At 32.0% G+C, this 13,416-nt stretch overlaps 1 protein-coding gene across 2 annotated transcripts in view; it reads right to left on the bottom strand.

Annotated features, from left to right (window-relative positions):
• Positions 1-13,416, bottom strand: part of SLC25A12 (solute carrier family 25 member 12) — a 114,174-nt gene that overhangs the window by 81,829 nt on the left and 18,929 nt on the right. Inside the window, exon 4 of one of the 2 annotated variants that reach the window (XM_012544818.3) lies at positions 4,496-4,611. In XM_012544818.3, coding sequence (XP_012400272.1) covers positions 4,496-4,611 — 116 coding nt within the window. Of the gene's footprint in view, positions 1-4,495; positions 4,612-13,416 lie in introns of those variants that run through there. The other variant, XM_012544819.3, reaches the window with a different exon arrangement.

Here is a 13,416-nt window from a genome sequence, read left to right as displayed (position 1 = left end):
TCTGTTTTTTACTCAATAGAGGTTTAACTGCTGTGTTATAAGACAGTATGTTGCATCCTATCAGGCCCTTTATGGAAACAATTGATATACTAACTACCTGCCTAATCTGTCTTACTCAGGTCTTCCCAATGGGAAAAAAAAGGCAAAATTTTCTAACCAGGCAGAAGTGAAAAAGAAAACTCAAAATTGTATTTTAAACTATTATACCTTAAAACTACAACATGATCAACCAAGTGGAACCCCTCTTTCTAGAGAGCACTACTTTCAGGGGAGAGGATGTTTTCTTCAAAAGAGATCTTTTCTCTCAAAAAAAGATATTTTCAAATAACTAAAATTCTCCAAAAATTTCCTGCATAAAATCCCTACCTCTTGGTAATTGAAATATTTTCTGTAGATGAGAATGTATAGAGGGAATGTAGTACTTTCAAAATGTCTTGCATTCATCTTATTAGTAAATAGGTAGGATTTCAGTTATGAATGCTTTACTGTTGAGGCAATACACATTTTGGCTAAATCCATTATTGATCACTATTGCACCATATAGTATAAGTGCTAAGCCATGGCATGTCAATAAATTCTATTGAGCAGAAGTAGATAGTTTTGATATGAGTTACACTACAAGAAACTGTCATGCATTCCTAGCAAACTCAGTGGGCAAGCGCTCAGGCTATTAGAAGGACAGAAGTTATAAAAGCCATCAAGCAGTTATCCACAGCTTACAATGTTAAAAGTTTTGCTGAAGGAACATATCAAGGAGAAACAATAAAGTCATGAGCACATTCACACATCACATTCACACTTAAGAAACCTATGAAGTCTTATGCTACTCTAGAAAATAGTCTATTTCTGACTATTTCTGACAAAGGCCTTCTTTGTAAGGCCTCTCCCCCAAAGGTGAGCACCTCTAGCAATACAAGTATACCCCTCTAAGTACTATACAGAGTTAGACCCCAACAAATGGGCAGTGAAAAAGTAGGGATTGTGTTGTGCATTTTTCTCATAATAATTCAAAAATTTGGCTCAAAAGCAGGATAAATCAAATGAGAACAAAGGCTATAAGAAGCTAGTACAGTTTAATCATCTCTATGTAACATATATACATATATATACATACAACTATTTATTTGTATACCAGCCAAAGTACATGTGTCTTACATATACAATAATTAGCTAAATGCATGAAGGTAAATCTTATTTTTTAAAGAATACATATAGATGAAAAATCAATTGCTCAAATACATTTATGTAATGCAATCCTTATCAAGGTAAGATACCAAGGACCAAAGAGTTTCTCCTATTCTATTCCACTCTCCCTTCTCCCTCTCAATTCCTGAGTTATACCTTCTATCTCTCCTATAAATAGAGAGAGAGAGATGAGAGAGAGGAGAGAGAGAGAAATAAGATATATAAGCAAGTGCCAATCTATAAAACTGACTGTGTGAATTGTAGTAGAAATTAGCTGGGTTTAGAATTTCCTTAAATATAAACATTTGCATGATAGATAAGCACAATACTATCTTTTACCTCCTTTCTTTGTATCCTTAGCATTTACCACAGTAACTAGCACATAATAGGTGTTTAATAACTGTCTACCCATTGTCTTACTTCAATAAAATAAATGTGAAATGTAGCTGAAAAATCTCATTATCACCAAGTACCAACAAATATTTAGATCAGGAGTTCTCAAATGTTTTGGACTCAGTTAAAAAATCATTGAGGACAACCCTCCTTCCTAAAAAGCTTTTATGCAGGTTATGTCTATTAATGTCTAACATATTAGAAATTAAAATGACTTAATATTATTAAAATAGTTTTGGCTTCACAAACTCCTGAAAAAGTCTCTGGGACCTGTGAGAATACAAAGATCACACTTTGAGAACTAGCAATCTAAATTATTCTATTGTATATTAACTGTGTAATACTGAACATTATAGGAAATCATTAGCTCTCAGAAAGCTTGTTACCACCTCAATGAAAATATCTGTGTATCTTTCACAATTTGCAATATTAAACTTTGAATTTGTGCTAAGATTGATATTGCATCAAGGTATCAAATTAAAAATGCTCTCTTATACTTCATTTATTAAGTTTTTAAGCTGAGGTTTTTATGAACTTAAAAACCATCAAAGATGTATTGTTTTATGTAGTATAAAGCAGGGAAACACTAAATGAACCTAGGAAATGGTATTACTCAAAGATATCAAATATTGGCCAGTAAGATCAAATAACTGTATTCAAACCAGAGTCATAATATAGAAAGATACTACTATCCACATTTTGTATTCCCTAGGAACCTCCCATTCCACAATTATAAAACTTAAAAATGAAGAGGGAATTAAGATGCCATAGAGGTAACAGTAGGCACTAAGTAAGCCAAAATGTTAAGTGCTTTCTCTCTCTACCAGGAGGTATAGATACTACATTTGGATTCAATTTAATTTTAATCCTTACCTTTAAATCTTACTCTGTTAAAATTAGAAGCACAGAAAAGAATAGCTAGGCATACTGTGCCATATTATAGTTTGGGGGATGTATTAAATTTTAAAATAAGGACTTTGTGGGAAGATGCTAGAATTGCAGTCATAAATTACAAGCCCCTAAAATGGTGCCTCACAATTAGTAACCCCTCAATAAATATTTGCGAAACTAAATTGGCATCAAGAAACTGCTCAGCTTTTTCCTCCACTAGTTATAAATCTAATCATTTGAGCTATGGCAATTTCTTGGACCTGTGTTAAGAGCCTGCTGGGATCAATGGACTCAAGTGCTTTGTTTTTCAAATGGAAGGTTGAAACAATAAGATGGGAGGCAAAAGAAACAAAGAACCACAATGGCAAGATGGAAAGAGGGAACGAAGACAACTTTTCACAGGTTGTCAGGAATTCTAATACCTAAACATGAGGCAAATGCTTTACAGAGAGGCTCAACTCGCTAATTCTCAAGTATTATTCCCACTACTTTTGAGGCACTATTGTTCCAGGCTTGCTGGAACACATGATTTTATGTGACACTTACAGAGGAGAAGAAGAAAATGCAACATTATTAATGCGTGCAAGTTTAAGGCTGAATGGACAGTGGACAGAGGCTTTTTTATTTGTGCTTTTTACAAACTGCAGGAGGAAAAAAGTGTTCCTAAAGCAATTTAATATTTTTCATGAGACAGGTCAGAGACTGCTACAAAGAAAAAGAAAAAAACTGTGTTTCTAAGAGCATGGAATGTTCTCAGATTATTGATTTTAATATTTCTATATTTATTTATCAGGAAACATCTTTGATTTACATAAAATCCAACTGGCTTAAGAGAAAGAACATTTAGGGAAAAGGCAAAATGTATAATTATAGACTCATCAAACAGTCTCAGTGGTAATCTCTGAAGTTATCTGTTTTCTCACCATTCTTATGCTGATAGTAAATCTCCAGAACCAATTTAACTTTGTGCTTTGCATGAGGAAAGTGAATTGATTTTTTTTTAATTGACAAAGTACCAAAATGAATATTTTGCATATGTGGCTCAGGAATGGCCTCATTATCATTTTAGAAAATGATGCCAAAGACATGACAAATGAGGGGCTACAAATTCAAGGAAATAAATACATTTATCTTTATTGAATAGTTTTATTCTGTTGCATGAAACCACTAAGGTACCATACTTCACAGTCCATTAGAAGAAAAAAAAAGCTACTCTTTATACTGTACATATGCCAGTCTTTGTAACTATACAGATATTAAAATCTTTCAAATGCTGAAACATTGTTACAAGTCTTTATTCTAGCTTGCATACTGAGAAACCATGTACCTCTACTAAGGGAATTAAAAATCAATTTCTGTATACAACACAGAATAACAATTTTTTTGTCTTACTTTTAAGACAAAAAACTAAAATTGGGGTATGCAGAGACCTAATTAGACTTAAACTCACTCCCTTACTCTATACTCAATCCTTCTCTTTCCAAATACTAAGGTAACAATTCTCTAGTGATGCTACAGAAAACTCCTGAACTTCTTAATCAGAAATCCCTTAAAGAATGGAGAGGATTACTCCATGCAGTTCATGCTCTATTTCATAAAGAATTTTGCCCAGGCTGGCCCAGAACAAGAAAATTTTGTAGCATGTAGTTTAGGAATGTGAAAGTGTCAGTGATTCAATGAGCTGAAGTAATTACATTCTTGGATTCCTTAATCTTTTGCAACAGTCTAATACTTTGAAGAAAAGAAAACAGATTTTCTATTTTATCTGTATAAATCCTTTTAGGAAATTAGCACTGTACTTAATGACTAAGGTCCTAAATCACAGCAATCTATATCTACTGTTGAATGTTAGACATTAAGACTGGACCAACCTCATCACCTAGTTCTTAAGAGATATTTTCCCTCTCTTTTTCTTTCTCTCTTTCTCTCTCTCTCTCTCTCCCCCTCCCTCTTCCTCTTCTTCTCTTTCTCTCTTTCCTTTCCTTTCTTTTCTTTTCTTTTTTTTTTGGTCTTGAAATATCCTTACCAAATGTCACCTCTCCACTTCCACTCTTGTCAAACAATTGGAAAGCTACTACGAACATAGCATCTGGGGCACACAAAACAGATTCAAATGCCAAAAACTCTTGATAGGAGATCAACCTAAAATAAAATATAAAAAAGTTGTCAGGTTTCTAGAGGCTTAGTAAGGGCAGCAATGCTTATGGTTGGGGAACAACTGATTTGGAACTACATTCATTGAGCTGATAAGGCACATAAAGCATAATTGTCTCCCTAACCTGCTTGCTGCAATGGTCTAATAGACACTCATATACTTGAGATTCCTAAGAAGAGGCATTACAATAATAATATGCATAATGTGTACATATCCACATGTTGAGTCTGAACCTTTATTGGTATGATTATTTTTTCTTCTTCAATTATCATCTCTTAGAAGCCATATTATATAATATTAGACAGCAATGTCTAAAATTTGATATGGACTATGAGTCATTAATTTTTTTGATAACTATATAAAATAAGCTCCTTAGGAAAAATCTCTACCCAAATAAAAGAAAAAGGTTTCCTGAAGAAGAGAAAATAAAGGCAATTTTAAGTGTTCCCTTTAGAAATAAAATAATAAAAAAGAAAACCAAAAACTAATAATAATAATAAACAAATGTCTCTCTTCCCCCCGTCCCCAACGTAACTATAACCCCTGATTGGGAAAATTTCCCAATTAAAATATAAAATGAATATTATAATTCAAAAAATTATTGTAGATGGGGGGAGTAAGGGAAAGGAAGTCATGGGGACATAGAAACAAAAAATTCCATAAGTTAGTATATATATTGAAAAGTACTTTGAGGTTTTATATTCTATATTAATTCCAAACCCAATTCAAGTTTTAAAAAAAATCAAGAAGTTCTATATTTATTGGAGTAACTTAAAATACAGTGGCTCAATTGTATTTATAACATAGATGCAATATAATCTATTCTGTTATATAACAGAAATATTATACAGTGCTTTTGTAGTGCTTGCTCAGAAAGTGTTGCTCCATAAATTAATGAGACTAACCTACTTCTTTTACATAGGGCCTGCTTCACCAAATTGTGTAATTTTTTGTTAAGTAATTAAAAATCCTTTCAGGGCCTAGGATAAAAAAACCCCAATCTTCAAGTAAGAATGAGTTTGGCCATATAACAACATAGAATCCTAAAAAACATTCACAAAATATTTACTGTGTCCTATGTGCTAATTTTTATTAATGGAAGAAATTACTTACACCAATATACCTTTCCCTTCCACCTTGCCTTACTTCACTCCCACCTTTATCAAAAAGAGTAAAGACTATATAGTTAAAGTATGTCTACAACATATGAATGCATCTGAAATGAATCCTAGGTCTATGGTGACAGATTACTCTAATGGGACAAATGAATCTACATAGCTTTATAAAACTGGAGTCTCAGAGATTATCTAATCCAGTCGTCTCAGTATCTCATTATTGTATCATCATTATATATGAGGAAATTGGGAGAGGAGGGGGCAGAAAGTTCAAATTATTTGTTCAAGGTCATAAATGTAAATAAATATAAAGGTAAATGATAGGATCCAAAACCAGATCCTCTGATGCCAAACCTCATGAGTGTTCTTTCTACTACAGTTTATTGCCTTCATTAATATAATTACCATCATCCAGAAAATCTTTAAAAAACCAATGTTTTATATTTAATATGTATTGGTTAACCTGCCACCTGGGAGAGGTGGTGGGGGAAGGAGGGGAAAAATTGGAACAAAAAGGTTTTGCAATTGTCAATGCTGAAAAATTACCCATGCATATATCTTATAAATAAAAAGCTAAAATTAAAAAAAAATGTTTTAATGAATTCAAAATCAAATTTGTAGTACATATGCACATGTGATTTTAAAACAAAAAGATGCAAGACAGATTAGATCACATTGCCTCACAAGTTATACCACCATTTAATAGTATCAATTATAGATACAACTACCTACTGTGATACAGACAAAATAGTTTTAAAAAACATTTTATATCTACTAATCACATTTCCTACCATTTAGGAAATAACTTTATGAACTCTTAAACTGATTCTCAAGATCTTCCAAAGAAGAAATAATTTTAAAAGAATGAAAGATCAAAGATGGTGTTTTTACTGAGGGGATAATAAAGGTAACTAACTGAAGAAACATCAGTAACTACCTACTGATACACCTTTCTCTTTTTGATGTTGGATTTGTTTGTTTGTTTTTTATTTCTAAACTAAATGCTAAAAAAATTTTCCTTATACAAAGTAGAAAAGAAAAAAAGAGGATTGCCCGTGAAGTTGCAAATCTGTATTATGTACAGATTGCTTTTCTTTTAAAATATATAATAAAAATAAACATGTTATAATCAAAGCTGTCCTGCTTGTCTGCATCTTCTATTGCCCTTTCTTTTCTTTTGTGCATTTTTAAAATGTTGTTCAATGACTTTTTTTCTTGTCTTTTTTTTTTCACTTTGGTAACCTTATTGCTGGTTCTACACCTCCCTCCCCCCAAATGAAAGAAAAACAAAATCCTTATATCAAATGTATTTAAACAACCAAAACAAATCCCCACATTGTATCAAAAAATGTTCATCTCCATATTTACACAGTACCTACTACATCTTTATGACATTGCTGAGAACAGTCTGAGTGTGTGAAATGTATGCTTGACAAAAAGGCAAAGGGTAGCTTTCACAGATGATTCTTAACATCTTTTCAATCATATAATTGAAAAAATTAAAAATATAAGATCCCATTGCACTGACTAATTATATGAAAGCATTTGACTTAACAGAACAAAAAGCAGGCTAATAAGGCAAAAAAATATACATCCAAGTGTATACACACATATCAGTCATAAGACTCTATGAGAAATGAGATTAAAGCAAAAACATTATTGACATTAAGAAAATGCTAAAAGAGACAGAGAGGTAGACAGATAGACATTAGCCCAAGGTCTTTTCTAGTATCATAGAAAATGAGTTAGATAAGGTCAAAAGAAATATTTTACTGATGGTGAAATTCTATTTGGAGGTAAAAAAAAAATTAATGTCATGAAGTCCCAGAATACTATAAGCCCTCCTTAGAGAACAGCAATGTGAAATATCAATCTAAGTGTTCTCAGAGAGAAAACAAAGTACATTAGTTTGTGAATACATTTATTTTTTACTTGGTACTACAGATAGGCAATAAGTTGGGCCCAGAACTGGGAATAAGATTGGGCTGACTTTCACTTGCTTGTACTCAGTGCTTTTAATGATTCCAAACTCTATTGCATCAAAAGCTCAGCTCCAGATTCTCCCTGTGAAACTACAGATGAGAATCTTTAAACATGAAGACCTTAGCAGGATGTAAATTATGATCAAAGAAGACTAACGTGTATGAAGTAATATAAACATTACTTAGGACAAATACAACCTGAAATGTGGTAGATGGGTCACAAAGAATGAGGGAGAAGGAATGAAACTGAGTCATATGTTGGTATCTTTGAGATCTAAAGTGAAAAGGGGGAAGTTTGAATGTAGTTGGGTATATATGTAATTTATAGATAATACATCTACAAGAATCACAGAATGAAGTTAGTACACCTGGAAGGAGAGAAGTACTCAAATAGGTAAAAATCACAGGGCCAAATTTTCAGAAATGAAAAACCTGTTCTTTACTTAGATTCTATTTTAATAGTCCTATTGCATTGTAAAAATATCACCTGCAAAAAAAAGATATTAAATAACAGGAAAAGGTAGGAGTGGGTAAATAGTAGGAAGCATTATATAGTGCTTACTACATTCCAGGTACTGTGCTAAGAATTTTACAATTATCTCATTTATTCTCTCAGAACTCTGTGAAATAGATGCTGTTATCCTTATTTTATAGTTGAGTAAACTAAGACAAACAGAAGTGACATGATCATGCAAATAGGAAGTATCTAAGGCTGGAATTGAAATCAGGTCTACCAAACTCCCTACTTAACTGGGAAGCTAGATGGCACAGTTGATAGAGCATCATGTCTGTAATCAGAAAGACCTGAATTCAAATCCAGCTCAGACATTGTGACACTGGGGAACTTATTTACTGTGACCCGTGGCAAATCCCTTTACCTTGTTTGCCTCAGTTTCCTGATCTATAAAATAAGCTGAAGTAGGAAATGACAAAACACTCCAATAACTTTGTCAAGAAAAATCCAAATGCAGTCACAAAGAGTTGGACATGACTAAAATGACCAAACAAAAACTATCTGACTCCAGGTCTAGCACTCTATCCACTGTGTCAGCTAAGTTCCTGTAATAATAAACAATAATCACTGCTTCTCAAGTTCCAGCTAGATTATGGGATTTTTTTAAATTCATAGGAAAACAACAAGCTTATATAGTAGTAGAGGATAGTATTCTGTACAAAATTCAATTCTCTGTATTATTGCTCTGTATTCTCTGTATTACTACTATTTTTTCAGCGGTAGATTTCAAGAAAAGAAAATTTCTACAGGAAATATTTATTATATTTAGGATATAAGAAATATATATAAAATGATATAACCTGAAAGTTAGGCATGAAACTAGAGAACTTGATTTCTGGGAGAAAAAATTAATGCATTTTATTAAGCTTAATCCTTATATACATCATTACCTATCTGACTCCCATACATAGCACTCCTTCTTGATCATGGATCATCATTTATTCCTTCTCACAATCTCCTCTTATCAATCTATTTTTATACTTGTTCTTACCTCACCTGCACCATCTAATTTCCATTCCTTACCTTCTCTATAATACAATTTTCCTCTCTTTATATAGTGCCTCTTCTTTTGTCGCCTTCCTTTGTAGATTTTGCTTTTTTGCTTTTATGTCCTACCATGACTGGATACTCATGTACTCCTGAAATATTCTGCAGTCTTCATTAATGAGGGAAATGGAAAGGTCATAAAAAGAAACAACAACAACAACAAAAAACCCAGCTGAGACAGGATCAAATATAGTTATAGTGTTAAATAGTCAAAAATCATTTATTTTTGCTTCACATTCAATATAATCTATTGAATGCACTAACATTATTTATTTTTAACCTCCTAAAGTAATGACTTAATAATTGCCTACTAATCTCCTTCACCAAATACAAAACAATTCAAGAGACCAATAATAAAGAATGATATTTGAGATATTAAAAATTAAGACAGTGAAGAACGTAGGTATTGATGATAATAGCAACTGCATTATATAAATTCAAAGCATATTTCCCAATCATTTCTCACCCTGATGATAGTACTTAGTGTCTTGAAAATGATGCTTCCAATCATCATACACTTCAACAATAATACTGTATGAGGATGTATTCTGATGGAAGTGGATATCTTCGACAAAGAGAACATCTAATTCAGTTCCAATTAATCAATGATGGACAAAATAAGCTACACCCAGAGAAGGAACACTGGGAAATGAGTGTACTGTTTGCATTTTTGTTTTTCTTCCCAGGTTATTTTGACCTTCTGAATTCAATTCTTCCTGTGCAATAAGAGAACTGCCCGGTTCTGCACACATATATTGTATCTAGGATATACTATAACATATTTAACATATATAAGACTCCCTGCCATGTAGGGGAAGGATGGAGGGAAGGAAGGGAAAAATCAGAACAGAAGTGAGTGCAAGGGATAATGTTGTAAAAAATTACCGATGCATACGTACTGTCAATAAAAAGTTATCATAAAAAAAAGAAAAGAAAAAAGAAAATGATGCCTCCACAAGTTATTTTTATACCTAGATCCCTAATAAATAACAGGAAAGATTAAAAGCAATTTATTATAACTTATTTAATTCTTCTAATTTCATCTCATTTATCCTTTTTACAATTGGGCCTATCAATAGTTATATTTCTCTATTGCATATATACATGATATAGAAAGAGAACAGGACCTTAAAAGCTATCTAATCAAACCACCACATTTTACAGATGGTAAAATTGAGAACTAGAAAGATTATGTTATATGCCCAAAGTCACAAAGGAACAAAGCAGCAGAGCTGGAATTTGAGCATGGATCCTTGGACTCTATATTTCATATGTTGTTGCCCTATCCAAAAACTACTTGGTAGCCAGACACTGGTGTTCAGCCATCTTTGCTCTATCTTTCCCTAGGAAATTTTATTTTCTTCACTGCTCATATAGAAATGTAAATAAACACAAGCTTAATCTCCAACTCTGCCAGTCATAGTACTTAGAACCATTTTGACAGACTAAAAGTGGCAGTAAATACAGCAAAGATTAAATAAGTTGTTCATTTATAATTAGAGATTGGGTGACTAATTAAAACTGATTAAAACTAATGCCATAGGTATCTTTAAAACAGCTACATTTTTCCAATTAAAACATTCAAAAAGATAGGTGACAATGAATAGAATGCACAATTTGGAATTAAGAAACCCTGAGTTTAATTGTAGTTTCAAAAAAATTGCTGTTTTTTTTATTCTTTGTTTTACCTCTATCATCCTTAATTTCCTCATCTGGAAGACAGGGATAAAAGAGGGTTTATGTGATAATCAAATAAGATAACATTTATATAAAGCACTTTGCTCATCTGAAAGTATTATGTAAATATTATTAATAGTACTAACACTAAGAATTCTATATCTCAGTACTAAGAATATCTATATCCAGAAGGGAAAACTACAATGACTCAAATATGTATTGTAAAAGGATAACAAAGATGTTGGAAAATCTCAACACTCACATGACTTTTGATACTAAGGATGTTCCATTAAAAAAGTTCTGAGTTCCCCTAGATAGTAAGTAATTAAATATATGAACAGTTTTTAAAAATGCAAACTACAACCAAATAAAAGTTTGCTCCAAATCTCAAATTAAAAACAAAGATTTCACCTTATACTCAATAAGTTGGTCAAAAATGATTAAAAATGGAAATATTCAGGACTAGAAATGCTGAGGGAAGGTAGACACATAAATATACTATTGGTAAAACTCCAAATAGATCTAATTGTTCTCAAAAACAATTTTAAATTATGGCATAAAAATGTTCATGATGTTGACCCAGAGATCCCACTATTAATCATATCTAGAAACAAAAGGGGCAAAAAGAATTGACTAAAGTATGACTGAACAAATTTTAGTTCACAAATTTCATAAAACATTAATATGTTTTGAGAAATTTAAGGAATTCAGGGTAACATGGGAAGAAATGTATGAACTGATACAAAGTAAAGTAGAACAAGGAGAATAATATGTACAGTAACTGTAAAATGTGAACCAAAAAAAAAAAAAAAAAAGATAAAATGAAACTTAATGCTAAGTAAGTATAATGACCAATCTTGGCCTGAGAGAAGAAAGAAAAGCACAAACCTTCCTTTGACAGAGAGGGAAGGGGTAAGGGACCTTATGACTGCAAAATGCTACATACTTTTACAGACATGGTCATTAGACACTTAAAGGTTTTTTTATTATAAGTGAGGACTCATTCACATATTAGTTGTGTAACCCTGGGTGACTTCTATTTGCCCTCAGTTTCCTATAAAATAAATCTATAAATTGGGAATAATAAAAGCATCCAACTGCTCAGTGGTGTTGTGAGGATCAAATGAAATAAATGTAAAATGCTTAGCTCAGTGCTTAGCATACAATAAGTGTTATATAAATTTTATCTGTCATTATCATGATTACTATAATTATTATTAGGAGAGAAAGAATATCTGAAAACGATTATTACATATAAACAAAAAACATCAATAAGATTTAAGGAGCAAAGTCAGCAAATGATGTACAGAAGCATTTGTGACTTCACAATTTACTTCACAATTCTAACTTGCCTTTTTGCACCTCTGATTCCATACATATTTTACATTTTGTTACAATGTTAATCATTTTTTAAAAGAGAACAGAAAAGCAGTCTGCTAATGAAAGTAGAAACACATTCTTAGGATAGTTCTCCTTAAACTCCTTTTCCCCCTTTAGCTTGTTATAGATGTTCTTCTGATACTACTGACAGGAATCTAACTGATCTATAAAATACAAACTTACACCTCTGGCAGAACTAAGCTTACACAATTAAGGTAGTCACTGTTCCCTAAGTGGACTCCCTAAAAAACTGATATATAAACTTTACACTTGTTATGAGAGAGGGGAAGGGGCAAATACACACACACACACACATTTGCTATTTACATTCTAAAAACTGATGAAATAAATTTCTGAAAATGGGGAGAACTTAGATTCTTCTTCTGCTTTATGAGAATAGAACCTTCACATGAAATGCTGAGTAGGGACAAATATAGAACCTACAATTCTTTTAGTTACAGCTTGAAACAAGCAACTGTCCAAACATTTTAGATTTCAAATCTAAATCGTACAATAATAGTCTCTTGGATACTTGCATATAAAGTATAAAATAATTTTACTTTTAATTTACAAAAAGGACTTCAAAGTTTTAGTTAAAACTAAGGAAGAAACAGATTTAGCTAATTGCTTCCTCTTTTAGACAACAAATCAAACTACTTATAACATACCCAATTGTTCTTTTATATAATGTTGCAAATAGCAGATATCTATACAATATCCTTTTACTTTCTGCCTTTTCAAGAGGTGAAGTTGGGGGATTGCTGGCACTGAGAATACAAGAAAATATAATAAAGATCTGCACATGGTACAGGGAACTCCTGGACTAATTTATCTAAACCACCCCATCCCTACTCATTCAAAAACTTAAGACATGTAGTCTAAATTTAGCATTTTATTTCTAGTCCCTTGTGAATACAAATATAATAATGAAATGCTATGTAGAAGAATTATTTGTGGAAATTTTTTTCACTAACACTAAAATGAAATTAAGAAACACCTTGTATTTGGGTAAATGTACTCAATGAAATATACTATCAATTCCTCTATCATTGAAAAATGAAAGAAAAGTTATCTCCT

Source organism: Sarcophilus harrisii, chromosome 3, assembly GCF_902635505.1.
Source record: "Sarcophilus harrisii chromosome 3, mSarHar1.11, whole genome shotgun sequence".
NCBI lineage: Eukaryota > Metazoa > Chordata > Mammalia > Dasyuromorphia > Dasyuridae > Sarcophilus > Sarcophilus harrisii.
The sequence above is the reverse complement of the archived record's forward strand: the minus strand, read 5'-3'. Positions and strand labels throughout refer to the sequence as shown.